General features: G+C 40.5%; 1 protein-coding gene across 6 annotated transcripts in view; it reads right to left on the bottom strand.

Moving 5' to 3' along the window:
- The window catches only part of LOC141766300 (inositol 1,4,5-trisphosphate-gated calcium channel ITPR1), an 85,728-nt gene that overhangs the window by 49,339 nt on the left and 8,786 nt on the right, over positions 1-27,603 (bottom strand). For all 6 annotated transcript variants that reach the window (XM_074633009.1, XM_074633018.1, XM_074633033.1 and 3 more), the window contains exons 4-32: positions 18,438-18,547; positions 17,743-17,829; positions 16,326-16,484; positions 14,672-14,770; positions 13,784-13,867; positions 12,951-13,097; positions 12,601-12,696; positions 11,920-11,964; positions 10,653-10,807; positions 8,981-9,080; positions 7,781-7,941; positions 7,539-7,680; positions 7,168-7,326; positions 6,371-6,543; positions 4,639-4,758; positions 4,115-4,309; positions 3,661-3,912; positions 3,423-3,564; positions 3,191-3,347; positions 2,904-3,094; positions 2,671-2,803; positions 2,524-2,578; positions 2,265-2,430; positions 1,374-1,547; positions 1,179-1,253; positions 919-1,056; positions 693-818; positions 394-594; positions 50-301 (exon numbers count right to left, since the gene is read on the bottom strand). In XM_074633009.1, coding sequence (XP_074489110.1) covers positions 50-301; positions 394-594; positions 693-818; positions 919-1,056; positions 1,179-1,253; positions 1,374-1,547; positions 2,265-2,430; positions 2,524-2,578; positions 2,671-2,803; positions 2,904-3,094; positions 3,191-3,347; positions 3,423-3,564; positions 3,661-3,912; positions 4,115-4,309; positions 4,639-4,758; positions 6,371-6,543; positions 7,168-7,326; positions 7,539-7,680; positions 7,781-7,941; positions 8,981-9,080; positions 10,653-10,807; positions 11,920-11,964; positions 12,601-12,696; positions 12,951-13,097; positions 13,784-13,867; positions 14,672-14,770; positions 16,326-16,484; positions 17,743-17,829; positions 18,438-18,547 — 4,094 coding nt within the window. The remainder of the gene's footprint in view (positions 1-49; positions 302-393; positions 595-692; positions 819-918; positions 1,057-1,178; positions 1,254-1,373; positions 1,548-2,264; positions 2,431-2,523; positions 2,579-2,670; positions 2,804-2,903; positions 3,095-3,190; positions 3,348-3,422; positions 3,565-3,660; positions 3,913-4,114; positions 4,310-4,638; positions 4,759-6,370; positions 6,544-7,167; positions 7,327-7,538; positions 7,681-7,780; positions 7,942-8,980; positions 9,081-10,652; positions 10,808-11,919; positions 11,965-12,600; positions 12,697-12,950; positions 13,098-13,783; positions 13,868-14,671; positions 14,771-16,325; positions 16,485-17,742; positions 17,830-18,437; positions 18,548-27,603) is intronic.

The following is a 27,603-nucleotide window of genomic DNA, read 5'->3' as shown; positions in this document are numbered from 1 at the left end:
GACTGGCTTATTGTTTATGCATACAGTTGCTATCAAATCCTTATCTCACCTCAGGGATGCAGTCCTCATGGGTCACCACCCGTACGATGTCATCCAGCGGTAACAGGGAGTTACACTTGATCTCCGTGTAGACGTTCTTGCCCTCAGTGCAGACAGCCAAGAGCTCCACCAAGTGTATGTGGTACATCAGAGGGCTGTTCTCGTCCATGCGGTCCCGCTCGGATCGCATCATCTGGACCAGAGTCTGGAAGGAGGCGCGGTCGTTATAGAAGACCAGAACGTCTTCGCCAGCATTCACCAGCTGTAGGAAGAAACAAATGTACACGATTACATCAGGACATCAGGAGACTGTAGCATCTTTCAAACATTAGAAAGGCGGAAACAAGGCACAACCTCTGCCATGACGATGTCCTGACACTTTTTGATGAATTTATTCTCCGCTTTGACGATAGTCTGAAGGAACTTGAGGTACTGGACGTTGCGGCCGTGCGTTTCGATGCAGTGGACAAAGTGCTGAACCACACGCTCGTTGATCTCACTGCACAGCTGGAAGTTGTTCATGAAGATGTGCTGCATGGTGATGGCTTCTAAAATCTGAACAAAAGAAAAAAAGAATGAGGTTGTTTAAATAGTGACACTGCATCAATCAAGTCAAGTGGCGGCGTGGCGCGTTGTCTGGCAGGACTGCTCACCCCTGGGTTGAGGAACAGATTGATGTGCTTGTGCAGCAGGGCTTGATTCTGCTGGTTTCCTGCACAGAAATTCTGTAGAAACTGGTGGGCTAGCTTCATGATATCCTGCATACGCAAATCTTCTCCCTGGATGTGGAAAATGTCTGATGTGATGGTTTGTCCACTTTTACACGCACACAAAAAGCATGCCATTAAACATTTCACTGAAATTGAAATTGATTGATACCTTCTCGTAGGGGATCTGCAGGAGTTCAAGGACGACAGCGTGCGCCCCCATGTTCCTCAGCAGCCTCTGCTGCTGTTTCCTGCTCTTCCTACCTGACAGACCTTCTTGGACACACAGCCTGCTGAGCCGCAGCAGGATCTGATAAATACAGAAAGAAAATGTGAGGGGTTGAGGTATGTGGAAAGACAAGTCTCTAGGGTCATGCAACAACAATAGGCAGATAAGAGCTTGTTAACCATACATAGAGGTGAGAGAGTTACCTCCTTTACCACCCTGTAGTTGTAACTGCTGGTGCTTTCTGCTTTCTTTGGTTTGTCTGTGCCCCCTGAATCCCCCTACAAGGTACACCAGAGGCAATGCATCAGAGAGAAAGGCCTTACTCTGGTAAAGATGCTTAGTGGCTACAGCCTTTTCACCGTCTGTGTGTGGTTCTTTTGATGGACAACATACTGCACCTTTTTATGCTCTGGCTCAGTGGAGAGTCCCTCTCCTGCATCCATGCCCTCGTCTGGCCCCTGTCTTTTGTACACCCAGAGCTCAGACTTCTCTACGATGGAGCGCAGCTGGTCCAGGTCGGATTTTATTTGCTTGTAATTTTCCACATCTTGACTAGTGACCAGCAGCTGGACCTGTGAACACATACAGTATACATTACAATATAAAGTACAGAGCAGAAACATGGCAGGGAATGCTGATCCCACATTCAAATGTTAAAGTAAATGCATTTTTGTTTGTTTGTATGCATGTGCTAATTTTAGGTAAAATGGTATGATTTCCATAGAGTGCTCCAGGGATGACGTGTTTTTGTAGGCCAACCAGGAAGTTAGCATCACCTTGGTTCCCTCGACAAAAAGCCAATGGGATTTTGGATTATTGCAGAAAAATAAGCTCTGTGGCAAACAAACACAAGATAATCTTCACAACTGCACACCACTTTTATGATTTCTGAAGTATGAATGCATTCCCCAGAAGTAAAAATCGAACTAAAAACAAACTACACCACGGTCCATCAGCGTGAGTATACACATGAAGGCTGTAAAAGCGGACGAGTCGGCGTGATGACGTTTATTAGTCTCATTAAGCTTTTTGTTACCAACTTTTTTGAGACAAAGGCTTCAAAATGCACAAGTGGGATATTTACTGACGTATTTTATTGTGTAGAACAGTATGTTAAAATCTCTTCAGCTTGTGTTAACCACAGACCTTATTTCAGGCATCTAACTAAAAACCCATTAAAAAAAAAAAACCATTGACTTCCAGACGAGGGAACTCAAGTGCTAAACTCATTTCCGGGTTTAAGGACTCATTCCTGCTGCACTCTTTTGCTTCAGTTGTTGGCTGTATACCTGCTTAAAAGCCTGCAAAACCTCCTGCCTTTGGCTGAAGTGCCTGAAGAGCAGATGGAGGGCTCTGGACACCAGAGGAGGATAGTCATGCATGGTTAAGTGGAGAAGGACCCTCAAGAAGGTACGGCCACCGTGATCGTCCAGGTCCAGTGGGGTGTTCTCTTCACTAGACACATGCAGAACAAACACACTCAAATGAAAAACACATCCTCTTTCTCTTTCTATTTTTTGACTCTTCCTTTATTGAAACTGGGATTACCTTCCACCAAATATCCCCTCTGCCTGCTCTTCTATGTGCTCAAAATCCAAAGCCCCTAGAATAATAAAAGAAGATATTTGTAACCACTTAAGTAAATTTCATTGGCCCCGTATTTGTGTCAAATTGAGCCATGAATGTCACCCTGACCGGGCATGTTGTTCGGTCCTTCCACTGCTCCAGTTACAGATAATTCACTTTGGGAGTTACTCTCATCAAACTCCCTCTTAAATATAGACAGCAGGCAGGAGATCCTGTAGTCCAGGCGGACATTCAAGATGAACTGCAGGACAGGACAGAAAGTTTTATGAGAATATGTTGGCGGGTGGAGGCACTGAGTATGCGTAAACATGCATTAAAGTATAATACTGCATGTCTTTCACCTGCAGGATCTCAATGATCTTGAGCTTGGTGTCCATCACCAGTATGTCCTGCTTCTCAGGTTCAGTCTGGGTCTTGACTGTGACTCCACTGGAGCTGGTGTTTGATGTTGTGGGGAGAAAGCCTCCTCCTCTCAGGACCACTTGGGACATCAGCTCTCCCACGCCATGAATGGACCGCATCACATTGCTGCCTGGAAACAAGCACACGCACACATGCACAAATACAGACATCAATTTTATGTTCATGAGATATTTGGTGCTCCGCTGACCGAGCACGGCGTTCATACCTTTACTCTCTTCTTCTTCTTTGTCCATCTTGTTGAAAGGGAAAACTGTGTTCACGTGGACGCAGTCTAAAATAGCCAGCAGGATCTTGGTTAGTCTCAGCAGGTCACTGAAGTTGTAGAAGCCAAAATAAATCAGGTTCCTGGCCAGATTCACCACCTAAACACGGACGATAGATGGATTAACAAAACGTGACACGGGTGGGATTAGATATCAAGAATGTGGCAGACTGACCTCAAATGTGAGCTTATTCTTCTCTTTATCTGCAAAAGGGAAGCTCTGACACACCACGTCTCTCAGGTAGTTCTCAACAAACTCCATCGTCAGACAGAATCGCTCCTTAATTTCATCTTTAGATGTTCCATCATTATCGTAGCTACAATAAAACAAGAAAGAAAAAAAGCACAAATGAATCTAAGACATACTAAATATTCTACAATGAATAATCCATTACATTTGTCCATTTACTCACTCATCAATGGCGATCTCTGAGGGGATCTCAGACCACAGCCGAGCGTATTTGACAGGTGTGACCTGCTCCTGAGGATCACGATCCACATGCATGTGCAGCATCATGCGGCAGAAGGAAGCACGCAGATCGTAGGGCAGGTCTTCATCCGACATGCATCGTAAGATCAGGTCCACATCCAACTGGCCAGAGATCTTGTTGATTGCCAGGTACTGGCGGTCCAAACACATCCTCGCAAACAGGTTCAGCTGGTACCTGTAGCAGTAAATACACACAGTCAGACTCACGTTTGAAACAGCAAAATGCTGTTTGTGACCGATTCTGCATATACAAAACTATTACAGTCATCAGCATCACATTGCTGCCTCTGCTTCGGCTCAATGTTAAGTCAGACAGGGGACGAGCATGATCTCCTTTCTCCCAGACAACCACATGAACAATAAAGCCCAGTAACTACCTGTAATAACTGATCACCTCCTGGTCCTCCTTCTGGCCCTCCTTGGCGTCCTGGGCCAGCTCCCTGATGCTTTTACTGCGGATCTCTTTATTGCTGTCTTTCCAGAACAACCAGACCTCCTCCTCATCCTCCTCTGACTCCACAGAGTTTTCCCCGAGCGGCGCTCCCTCGATCTCAAATCTCGACAGCACGAGTCTGCAGGAAAGGGGGATATTTTTTGTTGTTGTTGTTAAATCCTGATTGGAATAAATGAGTCAGCATTTATGACAAATTTAGCATTAGGATTAGGATACAATGACTGCCAATGCCATTACTGTCACCCTAAGAAACTGTAGAAAGCCTAGTAAGCACATCTGTGCTGCTGTAGAGACGTATCAGCTTATTAATGTACCACGCTATTCCTGCCATTAACAATTATTCTCATTATTGATTAATCTTCTTCTAGAGCTCAAATTAGTGCACATTGGCTTTTTCTGTGGAGGATAAGACAGAAGTAGGTGGAGGCAGAGGGGGGGACTACTCACTTAGTTTCTATGAGGATGTCTGCATTAGCAGGATCCAGCACTGCATTACAGATGAGCTCCTGCGTCACAGGGATGGACTTATTCATTGACACACACAAGTCTGACAGGTAGTCCAGGAACCTGGACACACACACACACACACAAGATATGCAAAATTCAATCACCCATAATGCTTTTAAAAAAACAACATCAACTCAAGATCAACTCTAGCAACAGAGACATATAAAAACATAACATCTCTGCAGAGTGAATAATATACCAACCAATGTAACATGACACACTTTAATATTATCACTTTAAGTGACTATACTGATGTATCGTAGGGGTGGGCGATATGGCACAAATCTTCTATCTTAATATAGGTCACTTCATATCTCGATAACGATATATATCACAATATAGTTTCTAGTAATTCAATAAATAAATAGTCTATATGAAATAACCACATGGTAAAACCTATCTTTGTATACTTCTGTGTGATTTAAATAGTATTTTCTCAATTAATTAACAACTTTAGTGCAAAATGAACATAACATTTTCAAGGGAAATTATAGAGAAAAAAAAAGAATAAATATTTCCAGCTATACACTAACTGTGTTTACATGCATGCACACAAATATAGAGTAATTACATTAGGACAATAGTTTGATTTCATTGATTGACTTTGATTGATTTGAGTTTGATCAGATTTTCTGTGAAATCTTATGTCAATTTAGATGACATAATTGTGTATCACGATATATGATTTCATCACGATACGATTCCACTGAAAGACGATAAATTATCACATTGAATTATTGCCCAGCCCTAATGTATCGTAACAGTAAAGAGACATTACAACACAAGTTAAGTGACATTTAAAGGGACTGTTTGTAACTTTTTAAGCGTATAAATGTAGCGTGTGGCCGGAGCCTCGTCTCCGCTGCCTGCTCTCCTTCACTCAGGCAGCGCGCGCGTCCTCGCTGTCTCGCTCCACCTCTAGACGTGAACCCGCGCTCACTCCACACTGCAGAAGAGTTAGTTTAGCTCTGAGAAAATCTAGTGGATGTTTGGGCAGAAATAAATGCTGCAGCTCCTCCAGACCAACAGAGGTTTTCCGTGTCTTGTGAAGTGACGGGGCTCCTCAACGAGTTACGTTATCGTCTCATTACCGACCGGGTGCCGGTGTCTTCGGCTGCCGGCTGCGGTCGGGAGGCGATAACGTAACCCGTTGAGGAGTCCCGCTGCTGAAGCCTGCGCTGAGCAGGAAAAGCCAACACTAGGATCAGCATTGATTCATGGAGAGACCTTCGTCTGGTCAGCTAACATTACTGCCAAGCAGCTGAAATATAGAGTGATATTGTGGTTTTAGCTGACGTCTGTCGCCTCACTGTTTTGAGCGATGCTCGTTCATGTATATGTAGAGCGAGCAAGCACGAGCTCGACGCTGACTTTCGTTGATTTCAAGGCCACAGGTGTCACTGTTAAGCAGCATTTCTGAATCTTACAAATAGTCCCTTTAAGTGCACATCTTAAAGTTGTATGTTCAAATAAAATGTTGAATATCCTTACTTGTCGGTAGCTGGCTGTGGAAGTTTACACTGTAGTGTGAACCCTCCGGTTGTGTGCTTTAAGTGAACTCATTGTATGAATACATGTATAGAGGATACTGTATGATGAAGATAAGCAGATTATAATAAGGATGACCGTGTTCATGGTGTACACACAGAGAGAGACAGACGCACACACAGACCTGGGCTCGCGGTTCTTGCGGACCAGGCTAACAAACGTGTCAATCTCTGCAGCAGTGATGTGTTTCTCCAGCAGCTTGCGGTTGTTGTGGAGCAGAGCTGTGATTGTGTCCTCAGCCAGGACATCATAGCCAATCTGTTTCTGCATGAAGCGAAACTGTTTGGCGATATACTCCTGCGGGACAGACAGACAAACAGTCTGAGCATACAGTCAACAAAACAAGACCCACTGTGAAAAATGTCCTTATTAACTTAACCCCTGTTATCTTCATCTCTGTACATTCTCCAGGGGGACTATGAGGCATAACCTTGTTACGTCTATATCCATTACTTTTATTGACTTAGGCCATTTTGGTTTGTTCATCTGTGTGCAGGAAAACAGAGCATGTTCACAAGAATCAGACTGCCTCCTTATTCAACCTAATTAAATGACCCTTCTAACAATTACGATGTAATGTGTTTAAGAGAATTCAATTTTTCTTGGAAAATGGGGATGCTGTATTTCACATTGACAAATATTTGTTATAGAATGAGATCGTATCACTGTGTGGCTCTGTGTGTTCGTATTAGCAGACAATCTGATAAAGGGGCTTGGCGGGTGCGCCTAGTAAAATGCACAGGACATTCAGTTACACATCTTCATATCAGAGCCACGAAAGGGCAAAGGCCTGTTTCACTTAGTATTAGACTTAATCAAGGGAATTAGGAATGCACCTTTACACAAACTCCACATAGACCCATGTATGTCATATAGTGCCGGTGCTCATAATGCACGACTTTTAGGCCTGACGTACTGTACCTGATTCTTGCGGTAGTCCTGCTGAGAGTGACGCAAAACCCGGTAACACAGGCGGCAGATGTGTCTGAAGGGGGCGTGACGCTGGTCAGCCAGCTCCTCCAGTCGCAGCATGGGACCGTCCCCACTGTCTGTGAACGGAGCCTGCAGCAGCTTGAAGATCTGAATGCGTGGATAAGGTTGAGACAGTTGTAAATCATACTGAAGGGAAAGTCAAAAGGACATGCTGATTCAGATAGCAGGTCTGAAGACCGTGCCACTTTGAGTTATGATAAAGAGTTGAATTTAGTTCAGTGAGGTTCAAACTAGTTCACGTTCAATGGAAAATATAATCCAACAAGTGTGTTCAAAATGTTACTGAATTAAGGTATTACCTGTTTGAGAATATTCTGTTCCCTCATGAGTTTCTGTCGTTCCCTGTTGGGTTTGTTGACCATGATCTCTAGAACGTCCTGTCCATTGTTGGGAATATCCACCACAAAGAACACCAGGTCCTCTAGAAGCTTGGTAACTGCTCTGATTGTACATAGGAAAGAGAGGAACAAAGCAATAACACATGACTACCTTGTTTCCTGTTAGAAATTGAAAATCTGGCACCGCTGTGTATTTTAAATACCTCCTCTCATTCTGTGTGATGGTGCCTTTTTCCAGCTTTCCAGCAATAGAGGCCAGAACTTTACTTGCATCGTTGGCAAAGTCGAGGTCTCTCACTTCAGCGGGGGAGACGGGCACGATGGCAAACGCCTCTTTGTCCTCTTTCAGTGACGAAGTACCGATCTTGAATCAGAAAAGAAATGTACAACTTTGTCATCAATTAGAGCAAGAGGAGAAATTCAGAGTACTTAGATTTGGTCTCTGGGACCACTTGTTTTGATTCTTTCCCCGAATACTCTAGAAACCCATAAAGAAAACTATAATTGTACATTTATTGCGGAAAAAAAACTAGGGATGTCAATTGATTAATCATGATTAATTACATGATTGTCGATAGTTAATTGCAATTAAGCGCAAATTAATCACAATTTTTTGATCTGTTCAAAATGTACCTTAAAGGGAGATTTGTCAAGTATTTAATACTCTTATCAACATGGGAGTGGGCTAATATGCTTGCTTTATGCAAATGTATGTATATATTTATTATTAGTAATCAATTAACAACACAAAACAATGACAAATATTGTCCAGAAACCCTCACAGGTACTGCATGTAGCATAAAATATATGCTCAAATCATAACATGGCAAACTGCAGCCCAACAGGCAACAACAGCTGTCAGTGTGTCAGTGTGCTGACTTGACTATGATTTGCTCCAAACTGCATGTGATTATCATAAAGTGGGCATGTCTGTAAAGGGGAGACTCGTGGGTACCTATAGAACCCATTTTCATTCACATATCTTGAGGTCAGAGGTCAAGGGACCCCTTTGAAAATGGCCATGCCAGTTTTTCCTCGCCCAAATTTAGCATAAGTTTGGAGCGTTATTTAGCCTCCATCGCAACAAGCTATTGTATGATATCGGTATCTTCACTTGCATTAAAACTGAGCCCGCTACAACCTAAAAATCACAACTTGCGTTAATGTGTAAAAGAAATTAGTGACGTTAAAACTAATTTGCATTAACTTTGACAGCCCTAGAATAAACATATACAGGGCACTTAATATTCAATTCCAAAACACTTCCATAACTTCACAGCAGGAATGAAGTATTTCAGCTGACAACAGTTAGTTTAGATTTTTTACAACTAATGTACAGTCAGTCGTGCCAACAGTTTATTAGACATATACTATTGCATTAGTGCAAATGAAGTGTCACTCACACGCAGCATGACGGGCTTTTCCTCCTCCTTGTCAATCGGTTGGTTGGTGCTGTGAACCCATGTGTTTGTGCAGAGGTGCCTGAGACGCACATAGGAGTTCCTGAAAAACACATGTGAATATATTTGATTGATGATTGCATATTATTTTTGGAGCACAATTACTAGATAGCACATACTGACACTTGAAAAGGTAATATTTGAAATAAAAAACAGCAAACACAGCAATATTCTTAGGCATCCCTGAAATTTGTAAATCTGTGGACATTACAGAATCAAATATAAAGCAAAATATGGCTTTCCCTTTTGGATGCCACTATGTTAGATAAAAAAAATTATAAAATGCCTTTCATGGTGACAAGAAATAAACTCCTGGCAACTCCTTTAATGAACTCCTTATAAACTTAAACAAATCAAGTACACAGCAATTATCAACTACTAATAGATTTTTATAAATGAGTTCTAAAGTAATAAGAGCATTTCAATGACAAATTGACGTATTTATATGGATCGGTAAACTCAGTCTGATATCCAATTTGTGAATTACATCAGTATCAGAACCCGATACAGATATTGGATCGGATCGATCCTATACATAGGAATAAAATAGGATATCTAAATATCTATATACAGTATATATATAAGATCCTATATTCTATTTCTATGGTCCCATCTCTAACAAAACTGATAAAGTGCCGTCTACGGGGGTGGGGCCTCCAGGAGGCCTACCGATGGAGAAAACATGATGCAGTGCACTTATGGATGCCCTTTCAATGTTCATTATTCTTTTCGCCCCCGCCACTCAAACAGCCTGAGTCCACCACTGTCTGCACTCATAACCGTGTTGTACAACAGGAACACACACACATATGGCGAAACCAGGTCTGGCTCTCACTTTTATTAGGCTCATCAACGTTTCATGTTTATCTCTGATAAAAGATCGACCAAATATTTTTTGCTTCCATTGCTTAGAATATTATTTGATTGTACTTTGAATAGTGTTGGGAGTATAGCACAAGTTCATTACTGAAGAAAGAGTAGAGCTTGATTGATACATCAGTCCATCAGTGAGTGTATATGTGAAAGCTAAAGTTCAGGAGCAACATATGCTCAGTACGAGCAACACATGCTTGTATTTTAGTGCTGGGTAGTGATCCAACTTTAGAGGATAATCCTCTTCCTTCAGCTTATTCAGCTTATTCTAGAGAATGATGCTTCCAGTAAAATAATGTGAGTGAACACACCCATTGCCGGAATAATTTGTCACCGATACAGTAGAAAGTCATCTTCCCCGCAAACAAGCACAAACACATCTGCTCAAACACAAACACATTTCCTGATAATTTATTAGTTTGAATAACCTTATCTGCATCACCAACTATGAAGAAAATCTATACCTGTATGATACCGTTTACTGTGAGTAACAGTAAGTCACACACACTCACAGTATCAAGCATTAACACACACATTCTGTTTCCATGGTTTATTGTTCTGCAAACACGTTAAGATGACTTAATATACCGTGGAAGTCCCCGACTTGTAACCTGCCTGCTGTCTGGTGTTTCAGTGGAAAGAGTGACACACCAGTGAATGGACCACGCTCTTCTCTGTGACACAGGTCTGAGCAGGTTCGAAACACTTCAACGGTACTTTAACGGTACTTTAACATTCCTACCTGGGTACCAGCGAGTCCCCCCCTCTTAACGTGGTAGGGTCGAGCTCAAATATGGAAGAGATGTCATTTCCATCAGGCACAGACACGAGGGTGTACATGACTTTGTCCTGGACATTTCTCAAACGGGCCCGTAAGGCTTCTTGCTCCGAGTCCAGCTGGAGGGAAAAGTCAAAACAGAGCATGATTAGAAATTGCCAGCATTACAAAAAATCATTTAATAGATCTATTTTTTCAGCAACTGAGATTATCTGCCACGTTTGTGTCAAGATCGAGAAGAGTGAATCAGTGACAGGGTTAACTACAGTATTACTGTGGGAAGATTTCTAGGAAAATTAAATGCAGTTTGATAAATACAAAGACCCCTTTTGTCAAAAGAACTATTTTTTTCTTTTGTAAATTGAATTTTTCCAGATAAATGTCTTAAATGAGCCAATAATGGTCGCCAGAAAATACTTATCTAAACGACTTCATCAAATCAGTCAGCGCTTTAAACTGATTTCCAGACCAGGCACAATTAGTAAATAAAATGGATTGGTTTAGACTCAACTGTAAATGAAAATAGAATTTTTCTAGTCATCAGAATAAATTGGGGACTATTTTTCTACTGCTGACTACTTCAGCTCCGATGGGTATAGTTTATAGTTTTGCTTTTAACTGTAGAAGAGAGGCAATAAACTCAGGAGCAGACCAACTGTGAGCTGGTTCACTTGTCACTGCCTGGTCAGCAGATGTGAGCAGCCTCAAGTTGACAGGCAGCTCAGTGAGCTGTGGCAAAGCACCATCCAGAGAGATGCATTCACAGTGAAAGGCTGCTATCTGCTGGCGACTGAGATGTAACACCACCTCACGCTGCAAAAATACATTCAGCCGTCACCTGCTGGATATAGTAACCACTACAGAATCTGCACAGCTTTCATATTTCAAAGGACATTTACCGTCCTTAACTGCACCACTTTCACAGCCTGGAGACCAGGGAAGCTGTCACCTGCTTTCTTTAAAGGTTTGTTTTAAAGTCAGGTGAGTTTTACCAGCGAATACAGTAGTTACTATGGTGGTTACTTGCACTTTACTGACACCTTGGCATTTCAACAGCGGTTAAACATTGTCTGGAGCTGGGCTTGAGGTGTCCTAATATTCTATGTAACTTTAACACCTGCCAGCCAATCAGAAACAAGTATTTTCTTGCTTCATAGTATTACATCAACAAGTTAAGTTGGGTAAGCTATTAGACAATAATGGACAAACAATGACAATGTGGCTCACTTACTGAGGAGCGGGACTCCAGGCACTCCTCTTCATAGTCTGGATTCACCTGCAAACATACAAAGTGGTTCACCATTCAATATTGTTTTCTGTATTATCAATATAGCTTAAATGTAACTTCAGTTTGTGTTTCCCTGGTCTTACAGGCTGCTTTATAGTTAAATGACACCATTTTCTGAGTAATCTAAATATCTTCAAAAATACCAATTACAATAGTAATACCTAAAATATAATCAAAATATATATCGAAAGTATTTGATTTTCTCAATGTTGCCTTGTTATTTTTTATTATTGGTACAAAGGGCAGTACAAAAAACAGGAACACAATACACAATATGTACACAATACATAAAAATACACAGAAACAGGACTATAGACGAAACAAGACAGACAAAACAAAGCATAACAAAAACAAAATGCAAAAACAAAACAAAAATAGATATAATATTATTTTTATTAGAAATATGCAAACAGTGGTTTCTAAGGATGCTTTTGTAGGGCACACGTGTGTGTGTGTGTGTGTGTGTGTGTGTGTGTGTGTGTGTGTGTGTGTGTGTGTGTGTGTATGTGTCTACTTGAAAACTGATGGAGAAAAGAGAGGGAAGCCTGAGCAAATATTACTAATAAAAAATACATAATAATAATAATGAATGTTGCTTTGTTCTTATCACAGTTAGTGTCTGACCTCTGCAGCCAGGTAGTGTCCAGTAGCCAGGTGTTTGAACCTGAACAGGCTGTTCCAGTAGCCCGCCCCCCCTCGACATGGATCATGCTGCACCACCTGATACCAGAGCACACAGAGGGCAGCAACATCTTACACCAATGCAAACAATTTATTTAACAGATGCTGTGGACTGAATTATACGGTATGCTGTAAAGTAAATGATGGGATTTATGGTTTCCCTACAAAACTGGATAAGAAAACAATTCAGCAAGGCTTACTTTATGTTTACTGCTGGCTACACTTTACTACATTTTAACACACATACAGTTCAGCACATAAGAAAAAACAACTCTAAAAATATTCTTCCTCACCTCTATCTCCCAGAGGGCTTTGCTGCTGGTTGCCGAGGTAGCCGACTGCCGCCCAGTAGTGCGGAGAAAAACATATTGTTTTTTTCTGTGATCATCACAGGTGAGGAATTTCTCCTGCTCTGCATGAAATAACCGCACCACATCGCCCTGGAGAGAAGGGGAAGATTTGTTACTCTCAAAAATATTCTACTTAACCTTAAAACCAAATAATTACTCAAAATAAAAAAAAATAATATTTAACATTTTGTGCCCAAAGCATGTTTCAAATACCACAAGATGCATTCCTTAAATATATATAATAAACAAGAAGCTATTCCAATTCATATTCATGAAACAAATAGGATATCTTTACACCTCGCTTGCAACCAATGTGGTGCTCCAAACATCAATTTAATACATTCACACTTTTGTCAAATATTGTGAAGATGCCATTAGACCTACAGTACTGTCGTAAGGTCTATTTTGGGTGTTAAAGCTCCTAATGTAGAGCTGTTGAATAACCAATATCTCATCTGTAAGCACATAGTGTACACTGATGATACTGAACTGAAAACAAACAAAGCCACCAGCCCACTCAGCTCTGATAAGGGACATTATACAACACCTCTTGGAAGAAAACGAGAGACGTTTTATACATGTGTGGAAGAAACTTGCTGCTAGTATGATTTTCCCCCTTGTTTTCCTTATTCTCTTACTTGACTGTTCATTTATTGTATGTGTGTTTATATATATCTCTTTCTTGTATTAGATAGAAATGTGTTAAGTACCCAAATTCCTATAAAAATAGTTTGTAAAAAAGAGCTTTTTTTTCTGGTGGCTACTGTGAGACAAACCCCTTTTAGGATGATCTCCTGATTGTCGCTCCATTTCATAAACAAGACGATCTTCCAGCTGGTGTTACAGTTGACCGAGTTCACCTGAAAAACAAACAATCAGAGTTTGACGTGACTGTAGGTGTAATCTCCTAGCAGCGGTCCTGCACAGTCAGAGCACTGCAGCAACACTGACGAGGTTAAAAAGGATAGTTTAGAAGGAGACAAAATCATGGGTGATCTTTTTTTAAAAATAGGGTGGGACAACAACAGATCAATGTGTTGTCTTAATAAACAAAACAAGGATTATATTCAACATTAAGTCCACTTCCTGTTTACATGTGCCACAGCCACGGCAGCAGAAACAGCAGTTTAATAACTTAAATGTTTGTCTATTGCATGTTCTTGTATAGATTATAGAAGAATAATAAGTGTCAAATCCAACTTTGAAAAATGTGTAACTTCCTTCCTTTGTTAAGAGTTGCTACTTGATGTCATAAACATCAATGATTTGTGCTTCCATTCCCACTATTTCACATATCTTTAAACTGCTTGCAGAGTCATAAATAAGGAATAAATGAGTTTGTCTCACTCCTTGTAAACAGAAAAAACTCCATAACAGACCACACTGTCTCTGTGTTTCTGGAAAGCACTTTGATAAAACCTGTTGTTAAGTAGCTGAGAGCAGTCCAGTGTTTATGAAAGAGGAACAGGACAACTTTCCAAATGCAGTGTCATCTGTAGCCCACTTCTTAACTGTGCTAAAAGCGGAGGGCAGGAAAACAATGTTGTAGTGTTTCACATCAGGCAGCTAATAACCCCAGCAGCGGTTATGAGAAAAAAAAGATATAATTAGATTCAAACACTCCCACAGAAACATCTGAGGAGTGAAGATGAGTTCAGGCAAACCTCGTTGCATCCTGGATTATCCACGAGCTGGTGTGTGCTGGCGTGGAGCGGCTGACCAGCATTCACTGGGTTAAGGACCACTTTGTCCCCGATCACCACCTGCAATCACACGCAAAAACAGACAGGATAGAATATGAAAATGTTAAAACACAGAGGAACAATGGTTATGCATTGTAACCCTAGCACAAGCAGAGTTAGCTTTGAGTTATTTAAGAAAGTGGAAAGCTATCAGGACCATGATGTTTGATCAGAACACTGTGACATAATGCACAAAGTGAACTCAATGGATCTGGACAAATGACAAGGACTTGAACCGTAGTTTTACTTCATTTATGGAAGGTTTTAGTTAAATCATATTTTACTGTATTTAGCATTGTCTACGCTATGAGAGCACAATGTATACAGTACATCTACCCTGAGTACAGTGCAACTCAGTAGAGAGCTGCAGGGATGACGTATTTTTATAGGCCAAACAGGAAGTTATTATCGCCCTGGTTCCCTCCACAAAAAGCCAGTGTGATTTTTCCATTGGGTTTTGAATTATTGCAGAAAATAAACTCTGTATCAAACAAACGTTTATGATACTAACACATTTTGTTCAGCAAGATAATCTTCACAAATGAAGACCACTTCTATGATTTTTTTAAGTGTGAATGCAATCCCCAGAAGTAAAAATCTAACGTTAGGCAATAAACAAACCACACCACGGTCGCATGAGCGCAAGTATACACAACGAGGCTGTAAAGGCGGTCGAGTCGGCGTGATGACGTTTAGTAGACTCATTTAGCCGCTTGTTAGCAACCGCCTTTTTTATTTTTAAGACACATAAAAGCTTCAAAGTGGGATATTTACGGTCTTATTTTATATCGTAGAACAAAACGTTCTCTCTCTTAAGCTTGTGTAAACCCCAGACCTTATTTCAGGAATCTAACTAAAAATCCATTGACTTCCAGGCGAGGGAACCGAGGTGCTAAAATGCAAATTTCCGGGTTTTAGGACTCATTCCTGCAGCGCTCTATTGCAGCAATGTACTCAACCTTGAATCTCTTACGGGTCAGAGAGCATCAGTATCCATTTGCACATCACTGTCTTCTGTCTATTCTCAGCAGGGAGGAAGTGACTCCAATTTTAGTTTTTGTCCACAGCCTGCTGCTTAGGCCTCGTGCCATACCTAATTTGAGAGGAGTTAACCAGAGAAGCTCGCTCTCTGTTGTGGTTAATTTTGTCCTTGGGCACCGTCCCACTACTTCCTGCTGCAGGGAAGACGAGCTGGTGCCAACAAGAGCTTTGTGATCAGGTAAACACCAATTGGGTGCTGGCACAGGTCCATCCAGGGATATATGTGATTGGAGAGATGCCTCACATTGAGGCTTAAATAAAGGAGACTTGTGTCTTTGAGGTCTGGACCTTTATTCTGCAGTCTTAACCTTATAATACTGATTTACTGCTGAATATGCAAATGAGCAACTCACATTTAAAGTTAGAGAAGTGTCATGCTGCAACTGTATTTTAAAAAGTACACATATTCTAAAATGTAAAATACGCATCATCCCAGGCATGATTCAGTCCTTTGCTTTGCATGACGTTCACTGACAAACAGCATGGCGTTCCCACAATGCACCACTCCCAAAGACGTGTACACATGATGACTCACACTGTCCCCGATGGAGCGTAGTTTGTAGAAGGGCTGGATGTAGAACCAGGAGCCCTCGTTTCCAGCGATGTCCAACATCACCCTCATGGCATTCTTCTCTAACAGCGCAGGCAGGCGCTTGTTCACCGTCAGGTATTTGTTGCTCTTCAGGTGGAGGAGCTGAGCAGAAAAACAAGATGAAGTGTAAGATAATACAAGTAAATGCACATGCTGAAATCTGAGGTAAGAAGTGCTTCTAATAGTGTACTGATATACTGACTAGAAGAAAGCAGCTTGTATTTAAGACACTCCTAGAAATGAACTGCTATTTGTGTTTTTTAATAAGCTAATGTCGTACAACAGGTAAGAAATCTAAACACGGATTGCTTCCAGAACTATATTTCTTAAAAAATGTCTTTGCAAAAATGTCTTTTGTTTTTGTTCTCTTGGCTTGCTAAAATTTTCTAAATCAATCAAACTAGTTGGCTGAAAAATTAGTTTTTCTTATCACACTTTATCTAGTGTTTTGGCACATGATGGAATGACTATTTTTGCAATAACAGTAGCCCCATGTTGGTATCTATGAACTCATAACAAGTTGAATATCAAAGATATGCACACATATGCAGTCTGAAAAAAAATATTTCACATGGAAAACATTTAATAGACACGATGTTACCGTTTTTAGAAAAATTCGGACTTTGACTACTAATAAAAATGTGATTTTTCATGTGATCTAAAAATGTCTAAGTTGTTACAAATCTCTAAATAAATGTACATACCAACTACTACTTTAAACTAGATAAAGAAATAAAAAAAATACAATAAAATAGAATTAAAGATATATCTCTTCTGTGCAAATTGAAAGTAAAATATGCGTTGTGCAAATTGAAGCAGAATGAGCCTTGTGCATTGTTGCCAGAAGACAAGTCTCCTCTCCCGGCACAGAGGAGAGTCATTGTGTATTGTAAAAGTATGTCTGTACTAAATTTCAAGACTTTTGACCAATCAGAACAGAAGTGGCATTTTTCCTCAAAAGGTTAATGAACTGTGAATGTCTTCTACATATTTTGTGGCTTATATTATGCATGTGTTCAGTTCATTTATGAGCCTGCTCCCAGCATCCTCTGGTCAGGATGTGTTACGGTATATTTGTATTATATTCATTTGTGGTTTACCTATGACTGCAGGAGGTTGCAGGCCTCCATTATTTTTCATTTTATAATACTAGACCACGCAATGTATGGTTCTTGTTTTCTTTTATTTAAAGGTTCATATTGCTCAACATGCATTTAAGCAAGCTGAGGCGTATTTCAAATTTAAGATAAGAGGTGAGATTAAATCACAACATTCAAATCAAACACGTTGTGGAAGTCGAAACAAAGTTTATCTGACTAAATACCATGATGATGATGATGATTATTTCAGAGGAACAAACCTGAATGACATTCCCGTACTGAATTACTGTTCCAAGCAGCTTTTTGTTTTCAGAGTCATTTTGCTTTTTCTCCAAGTCAGCTGCATGCTGGAAGGCAAGAATGAGATACAAATCAAGACAGTAAATCTCACACCAACTATCGGCAGCATTGTTCACTGATACCAGTTCTACACAGTAAAGTGGTAAGAAGTAATCTGATTGGTTAGCTGTCAAATTACAGTACTAACAAAGTTGTTAGCCAAAAACGCACGCTTCAACAGAGGGGCTTTAACCGAAAATTCTGGCTCAAATCTCCATGGAAACGCAGGAGAGATTGCAGTCTTGTATTTTATGACTGTGTGGTCAGATAGCAGATTGCTTTAAATGGTATTGTATCGCAGCAGAAAGAGAGAAAGGAGAGTGTAGAGGGCAGAAAGGTAGGACAGTAGGAGTGAAATGTCTATAAAAGGACTTTAAGAGCAGGTTTCAAAGTTATTATGTACAGTATATTTTGCGGAGGTAGAGCTTTAAACTGTAGTGCAGAGTGAACATTTCTATACATTCACTGTGCAGCTTTGCACCATCTAAACTTGAAGATAAAAACCAAGACTTCTGTCCCCGTCTCTTTACCCTGTGCGCCCCGAGGACAGGTCTGTGTGTGGTGTTACTGGTCTGTAGTGACTGCAGGAAGGCGATCATGTCATCGCATCACTTACATGGAGCTTGTTGAGGAGCACCGTGTCCGTGTTCCCTCCAGGCTTCGCCGCTTTCCAGAACTGCTTCTGGGCCGAGTAGCGGTTCATGGGACACAGTCTGAACAGACAGTCTGGACAGAGAGACAAAGATGCATATAGAGATGGATATAAGCACAGAGAAAGAGATGGAGGAAGACGGGCAGATATGCATATAAAGTGGTGCAAACACAGAGAAGGAGAGAGAGAAACACAGACTTTGAACTAAAAATGGCTAAAAATGGTACTGGATTTAAATCAAAAGAAGTGAAAACAAAAAACACAAATAAGGAGAAAATATGTTGATGCGCTGTTGTGAATGAAGCCTGGAAATGTCAGTGCTACAGTGTGGGAGACGGGTCACAGCAACAGCTTAGTTGCTAAAACAAGACGAAACAAGATGTTCAGTAAACACAGATGAAAAACAGACGACAGGCTTAACTTAATGAATGACCCGTCTCTGACATGTCAAGTGATGTATTTCAAAGACCCTAATAACCAAACAACATAAACACACACTATTTCCACATGTGAAAATGTGTGTGTGCTTGCACTTTAAACAGATATTAACTATTCTCCTGAATGGAGATCAAAAGGGCTTCGTCTGCCTCGGGGAGGAGTGATGAGGGACAGGAAAGCATATGTATGTGTGTGTGTGTGGCCACATTTACAAGTATAGTAATATGAAGTTACATCCTGTGGTTGGACTGAGTGAAAGCACACAATGACCTCTATGTGTGTGTGTGTGTGTGTGTGTGTTTTGATGTGACACAGCAATAAGTCGTGGTCAGTCAAAGTGCGTAACCGCAGCAACCGTGAGACGATGCTGTCGTCAGCAGGACTCTGATTGTGCTGCTCATTTGCACATATACCGTAGAAACAAGCCAGCAGGAAAAACGGACCCAAGATTTGCATGTGGAAACAGTCTGAGTGTAACAGAGTTCCTCTTCTGCATCAGGCTGCACAACGACTGCACGACTGAAGCACACAGAGACTTTTACACCGGCTGAGAGTTTAATCAGAGCACAGTAACTACAATGACAATTCTCCCTTCAGAGTTAAACTTCGGCCCATCAGCGACTCCTCCCTCTGAGTCCTGGCTTTCCTCTGATTTCACCTCTCATCAGACCAAAGCTCTCTATTCTGAGACGGCGAAAAGAGGAGAAAAAAGAACAATCTGTCCATCCTTCCACCCCATTCTCTCTCTCTCTCTAGTTCTCTCTGTCCTCCTGTTATAGCCGCAGTAACATGACCAAATAAGGCCAGCCAAGAGAAGGGGAGTGGGATGACAGAGGGAGAGAAAAGAGGGTGGGGACTCCCTATCTTCCCCCTTCGATATTCTGTCATCCCTCCTTCTCCTTTCTGAATTCCTCTAACCATTTCACTCACACCACTCTCTCCCTCCCAGTTAATGGTCTCTATCTTGCAAATCTTCCTCTCAGCCCCCTCATCAGATAGGGTTTAGTTTGAGCTAAAATACGGTTAGAACAACAGGGAAAAGGAAGTGAAAGGGAAAAGAGGAAGACAGGAAGAGAGTGAAAGAATGTGAGTCAGAGAGAGGGGGCATTAAGAGGTGAAGGAAGAGAACAAGTGGACCTATTTGCTGAATTAAAGCAAGTTTATGTGCATCCCACATATGTCCACACAAGTAGATGAAACTCAAGTAATAATCTCACTGGAACTGGATCAAACTAGCAAATGGAAACGCCAATTAAAAGTGATCACACACAGGGCACGCATCTAAAAAGCGAGCGAGCTTCCCTTTAATTTGGCACAGCCGTTTTTATCACACCCTAAACACACAATCGCAGCTGCAATATGAGCGCAGTGTGAGACAGATGATCGGCCCGCGCTGAACATTTTGCTTTAATCACAGTCAGCTGGGAGAGAAAACATGTCAGTTAAGTAATGCTGAAATCTGGGTTGAGAATTCCTTCTGGGATCACTGGGCAGGAGAAGTGGTGGGCCGAAACCAGAGGGCAGAAAACTCCAATGATTCATTAACATTCCTCCAACTTAAAAAACAACGTTTACTACTGGAGCCCCCACCCCGTAAACATCACTTTATTTAGCACTCAATTAACTATTTGAGCTCATAAACAAAGACGATCTTTAATAGGAGCTGCCCAGCGTGCTCTTACAAATGCTAACCTTCAATCATGTACTGTGGTCCTGAGGTATGCATGATGAAAACTGTACACATTACCAGCGCTGTTAGCATGTTTTTGGAGTCAAAGCAAATCAAGTCACAAGTCCTTGAGGCAAAGTCACAAGCATTTTCAGCAAATTGCAAGCTAATGAAAAGTCTTTCAGGCCTCTGAATGCCTACCTATTGAGATGACATGTTAATTTAAAGCTGTGTTTATAGTATTCTTTACAGAGCTGACCTGAGTCCTTTCAATGCATAGGCCTAAAGATAAAGAGGCACTGTGGAAACGGTTGTGTAATGTCTTCTGTGGCTCTGGAGGGAGGGAGAAAATAATCCTGATGATGACATCATCATTGAGGTGCTTCATGGGTAGCGTAGCATCAAATGCTTTTGGAACTTGACCCATAATAAGGATGAAAATTTAGGATATCTCGTCTACTGCTACTTTGATTTTGACCATTCTGTTTTTCCACATGTGTCACATAAGACGCCCAACTTAAGAAGTGCAATACCAAACTGCAGGAGTATCCATTTAAAGCAAAAGTTTTCAGTTTTTGGAAATGCACTTATTTGATTCCTTTGCGAAGAGTTAGGTTAAGAAGCCGGCGCAAGATGAGTGTGTCATCACGGCTTACACGTGGTGCGTGAAGGCTCCGCAAGTTGCCACGGTGCTCTGAAAGGATATGAGAGATTGTTTTGTCTGTCTGTTAAATATAAAGCTACAGCCAGCAGACAGTTAGCTTAACTTAGCACAAAGATTGGAAACAACTAGCCTGGCTCTGTCTGAAGGTAACAAAATCCTTCTTCCAGCACTGGAAAAGCACACTAATTAATAGTTCATTAATAATAATTAATGTGCTTTACAGGTGCTGGGAGGCGGATTTGAAGGTAACACACCTTGTTACCTTCACACACCTTGTCTAAAGTGTGACTTGTTTAACTTTGGACTAGAGCTGCAATGATTAATCGATTAGTTGTCAACTATTAAATCAATCGCCAACTATTTTGATATGGACTTATGTGTCTGAAATAAAAATAAAGTAAATAAAGATGATAATTGATTAATCAGTTTGAGCAATTTATTAAGGAAAAAAAGTCAAACTTCTCGGATTCCAGTTTCTTAAATGTGAATATTTTCTGGTTTCTTTACTCCTCTATGACAGTAAACTGAATATCTTTGTGTTGCTGACAGAACAAGACATTTGGGGACGTCATCTTGGGCTTTGGGAAACACTGATCGACATTTTTCAAAATAATCGTGAGTTGCAGCCCTACTTTAGACCTTTAAGTCTCAAGTCAGGTCAGCTTTTCAAGGAGTCTGCAGTCAAGTCTCACGTCCTCATTTTTTGTGACTTAAGTCTGACTTAAATCGAAGTCTCAAGTCTGTAGGACCCTGTGCTATAGGCCCACATATCATCAAAGTGATGCACAGAAAGTTATGCATGACTAGGCAGGACTTTGATCCATTAGTGGTCAGTATGTGGAATGAATGAATGCAGAGTCGCGCCGAAAGAGTTTCATAATGATAGCATGAGGACACATGTTAAAAAGATGTTGTGCCTTAACAATAATTACCCTTCTTAATCAAACCCACAACAACACTGCTCCCTCACACAGTGCTGAGTAGAGAATAGCTGACTCCGAATTGTGGTAGATGGTGTTAGATTCTGGCACCGCCTTTAAGCATTAACAGAGAACAAGCTTAATGCTGATTACATGCATGGCAAATGTGAACATCTCGGTGAGCGTGTTGCTCACCGAGATGTTCACACTTGCATGTTATCAGCACGGATGGTTATGGTTTCTTTTTTCTATGACTGTCCACCTTTTAATATGACAAACTGGTCTGGAAACATGTAATAGCTTATTTGTTTATAGTCCTGAAGATCATCATAATGTGTGAGAGATGAGATGAGAAACAACAAAACAGTTATTAGGCCCATATATAGCATTTATTACATTGCAACTGAAATGTAATCATTATTTACCTTCACTGTGCAGAGTGATGTACGTGAAGAGTCTTACAATAAAAGGTTATTTTCACATTCATGTGCAGAAGGAGGAAAGTTTCTCTTTGCTCACCTTAAAGGTATAATATGCAGGAATTTCCTTAAAATCTATTTATAGACTGATACAAAAATATTCCCTCTCAATCATAACATATGATCCACTAGAAGTGTGTGGTGGTGTCTTCTTTCTACAGAGACCCTGCAGCGCTCTGCCTGTTATGTTCTCTTTTCTTCATATTTTGCTGTGTTCGGGACGTTTCTGGGCTTCAGCAAAAACATTTTATTTCTCTGATTCACTGCTTTGTGGTCACCAACGCCGCTCCCTGTCTTCATTCACTTTATAGCTCGCTCGATAATCGCTGCTCTCTCTCTCTCTCTCGCTCGTTGAGCCGTGGAAGAGGGGGCCAACTTTGAACGCCGTGTGACCGCTGACAACTGTTACATATTATACCTTTAAATCAGAGTTCAAGACATGAACACACAGGTATGATTTGTGACATCACAACTAGTTTAGAAGCCAATGATGGTCCAATATGTGACTTACACTGACAACTTGAAGCCTTTAGTGCACATACACTGAGAATGGACTTTTCAGTGAAGTAGGAGACATGTAGGGCTGCAACTAACAATTATTTTCATTGTTGATTATATTCTTGATTAATCGATTAGTTGTTTGGTCTATAAAATATCAGAAAATGGTGAAAAATGTTGATCAGTGTTTCCGAAAGCCCAAGATGACGTCCTCAAATGTCTTGTTTTGTCCACACCTCAAAAGATATTCAGTTTACTGTCATAGAGGAGTAAAGAAACCAGAAAATATTCACATTTAAGAAGCTGGAATCAGAGAATTTGAACTTTTTTCTTAAAAAATGACTCAAACCGGTTATCAAAATAGTTGGTGATTAATTTAATAGTTGACAACTAATTGATTAATCGTTTCAGCTCTAGAAACATCTGGTGTCCAGTAGTTAAACTTTTGAAATGAACAATAATTGCATGTTCACAGATCTGGATTTTTGAATGAGAGATGAGTAAATTAAGATTTAATTGAATGTTTAACTGTTTGTGAAAAAACATATACAGTAAGACACAAATTAATAACAAGCAAAGTAGTCTTATATATGTTAAAACACGTGTGGATGTAGCTTTAAATTCATTTTTAGACCTTGTCTAGTGATGTGCTGGTATATCAGTGCTCTGAGTGGTCTTGCACAAGGGCCGCAGATGACTCACCAGAGAGATCACCAACACCGGCTCTTGTTCAGACATGCACAGTTCATCAAAAAGCTAATAAAAAAAATCCTGCTGTCACTGACAAACTTCACCAGATTTAAGAGGATCAAGAGGAAGATCCTTCTAACCATGGCAACAATAAAACGTACTGAGAGGAAGTTAAGTCAACAGAGATGATTTACCTCGGAGGCAGTTTGATCAGAGCGTCAGAAGCGCCGCAATAATCTGATACTGTAAAAAGAGCAACAACACACAGGACGGCTTTCAATTAGATCTATTGTGTGACAAAGGGTTACATAATTCACAATGACACACAATATTGAGGTCATGTTTTCAAGTGTAGAACAAGTAAAGACCCTGGAATTCAAATTCCCACGTCATCTCATCTACACTGCCATGTCCACATTACAAAGAAGTCCTCAGTGTTCAAACACAAGCAGGGAGGCCTGTTTGTACCCCTGTAAGAGATCCAATCTACTCTTCCCTCCAATAATTAGACAATATCAGTCTGACCAGTGGCCTAGAGAAACACGTTGCATAATACTTCTTCTATTCTGTGTTAAATCAACAATATCCTCAATGATCTGGCTTGTATAAACAGCTGTTCGCTCCAAGGTTCTTATCCTGTTGGAGATATTGTAGAGGAAGCAACTAATCACTTGTAGTGCATCCAAGACAATAAATGGGTCTACCGACAACAGCTTCTCCGTTTCCTGCAAGACCTCTTCTCTCTCAATAGACAGGAAAGCAATATATGTGGTTATTAGGAGAGGAAGGGACTAAAGACAGAACCGTTCCTGGTGTTTATCTCAGACAAACCACCCAACTAGTCTGCAGTGTGTCTCTGTCAGCAACAGCAGTTTGAGCCGACAACAGATAGGTGAAGGCAAGGAGATAATGCTCCATAGTTTGTTGGGGCTTCTGAGGTTTAAATGCTTGTGTGTACGTGCAAAATACATTTGAGGAAATTGAGGAAGGAGATGAGATAATAAAGTACAAAAACAAACAACCAAAGAGTTGTAGACGTGTAAAGCCAAAACAAAGGAGATACTATCCACTATAATGGTGTTCACATGCTAGCAATGAAAATGTGAGGATAATAAACAAGCAGAAGAATCAGCTCTTTTTGTTCTGCTGCATTTCTGTACAAGCAGGGGATGCTTTGATGCCTGTGTCCTTGACATTGTGTTTAGCGGACTGTTGGAGGGCTGCAACTAACAATTATTTACATTGTTGATTTATCCGTTGAATATTTTCTTGATTGATTGATTAGCTGTTTGGTCTATAAATGTCAGAAAATGGTGAAAAATGTCTATCAGTGTTTCCCAAAGCCCAATATGACATCCTCAAATGTCTTGTTTTGTCCACAACTCAAAGATATTCAGTTTACGGTCATAGAGGAGTAAAGAAACCAGAAAATATTCACTTAAAAAGCTGAAATCAGAGAATTTTGACTTTCTTTTCTTAAAAAAAAAAGACTCAAAACGATTAACGCTTATAAAAATGGTTGGCGATTAATTTAATAGTTGATAACTAATCGATTAATCGTTGCAGCTCTAATCAATATTTGTCCCTTTTCCCTCAAAGAGTTTGTATATGCATACAGCCTTAATGTTCAACCACCGTAGATAAACAAAATGAGCCAATCACCAACATTATACATGCATAAAGCTTACAGTAGATATGTCATTTTCAGATTTTTGGAGAAAAAGGAACTGACTGCTTTAAACATTTTGCAACAATAAACCACTCAAAGTAATTTTATCAATATCTGAACAGCCTGCTGACCACCAACAGAAGCAGAGGATGGTGAATGATGATTCAGTGAAGGAAAATGAAAAGCCGATGACATTTAAACAATGCAGCATCCAATTTACACTGCCACTTCAACACACAACAGAAAGAGCTGCCGTCATAGCAACTTCAAATTAGACAACTGGTCCGACATTCAAACAACCGAGTGTCGAACATCACGAATAATCCAAAAGAGGATTCATTTAAACAACTAATACAAAGTGCGTTCTCTGCCTTAGAAGTGCTGACTGCTGCTCAGTGTACTCTGCTGAACTCTGCAGTAGACGAGTGTGTGTGTGTGGTTGTGATGGCATTTCAAATTCTGTCCAGGTGAAATACAAAGCAAGGCTCCTGGTGTCTCAGCGTATGCATACAGACAATATGAGTGAGAGTGCGATTGTGTGGCGGGCGCTTGTGTTTACATTAGGAGGAAATGTTACGCATACCTCAGCAATGACAGTATAAGGCCCTGCATGTGGACATCATGGCTAGTCTGGCCTGGTGCCCTTATAGCATCCACTAAGGAGGATTATCTCTGCACACATGTGTCCCTCTCAAACAGCTGAGGGGGCCTCCCAAACGAGGAGGACCAGAAGAGTGTTTGCTCTGCCAGAGGAGACCCAGAGGACTCAAATTAGAAGTTCCCAAAGAGGCTTGGAGAGAGAAAAAAAATACAGATATGTAAGCACACTTAGCTAGACTGTGTTTGTGGATGTTTAAACAAGGAAAAACCTGTTTCTTGTTTGATTGTAGTAATCTTTCACACTTCTCAAGGGTCAGCTATGTCAAGTTCCAAGTCCGTAAGGCAAAATACTTGCCCAAAAGTCACATAAATGAGGTTCTCAAAGGCAGCACACTATTTTAATTGTACAGATCACATGAAAAACTGAGACTTCAAAAGTAAAATTTGCTCACATCATACTGTGAGCACCCAATGTATACAATATGTAAACATTTGAAAAATAATTTATCAACCATTCAGTTCAGCAGTATTATATTTTCAAACATCTTACTGATTTATAATTTGAATTAGTTATCAATCTTTGTGATGACTGTAAGACTAACGGTGACAAATCATAGCTCAATACCAGGAGAAGGCATCAACGACAACAGGAGAGACCTTTTTTACAGGCTATTCCATACTACATACTGATTCTAAGCAGGTTTTAGTCTGTAAGTGTTCACACTGGAAAATGACAAAGTTAAGTGTACTTAAAAAAAGACAGTATTCATACTAGAAATGCTTGATTTTTGAGTGTGCTGTTGAAGTACACAGCTGTCCCACAATGCAAAGCACAAAGGAAACAGAGGCACAGTGTTCACAGATAGTCTGAGAGAGACATTTAGCGCTTTCTTTGTGAAGCTTAACTGGTGGCAGTGTTCTAAAGTACAGCTGCAACGATTTATTTATTAATCGATTAGTTGCCAAATATGAATCACCAACTATTTTGATAATTGATCGATTTGAAAAAAGTAAATTCTCTAATTCCAGCTTCCTAAATGTGAACATGTTCTGGTTTCTTTACTCCTCTATGACAGTAAACTGAATATCTTTGAGTTGTGGACAAAACAAGACAATTTGAGGACGTCATCTTGGGCTTTGGGAAACACTGACATTGTCTGACATTTTATAGATCAAACAACTAAATAATCGCTTGTTGCAGCCCTAAATATAAAGTTTGATTAACGTCCAGTGGTGAACATATAGGCCATTTTCACAGCGCTGACTTGTCACAGCATAAAACACAGGTTGCTAATAACATTAATGATGGCTTTGTTCTACTCAAGTGTCTCAGTAAGCCACGACAGTGTGACAGTGAGTCAGCATACACAATACCAGGACCCTGAAACTGAAGCAGCTGAATAAAATTTCATTATACATTTTAGAATTTACACCTGCGTTTTTTCCACTGTGACATTTCACAATATCCTCTGTGAAATAAAATCCTATTGTATGATTTCCTGT

This window comes from Sebastes fasciatus, chromosome 1 (genome assembly GCF_043250625.1).
Source record: "Sebastes fasciatus isolate fSebFas1 chromosome 1, fSebFas1.pri, whole genome shotgun sequence".
In the NCBI taxonomy this organism is placed as follows: domain Eukaryota; kingdom Metazoa; phylum Chordata; class Actinopteri; order Perciformes; family Sebastidae; genus Sebastes; species Sebastes fasciatus.
Note: the sequence above shows the minus strand (reverse complement) of the source record. Positions and strands in the feature narration are given on the sequence as shown.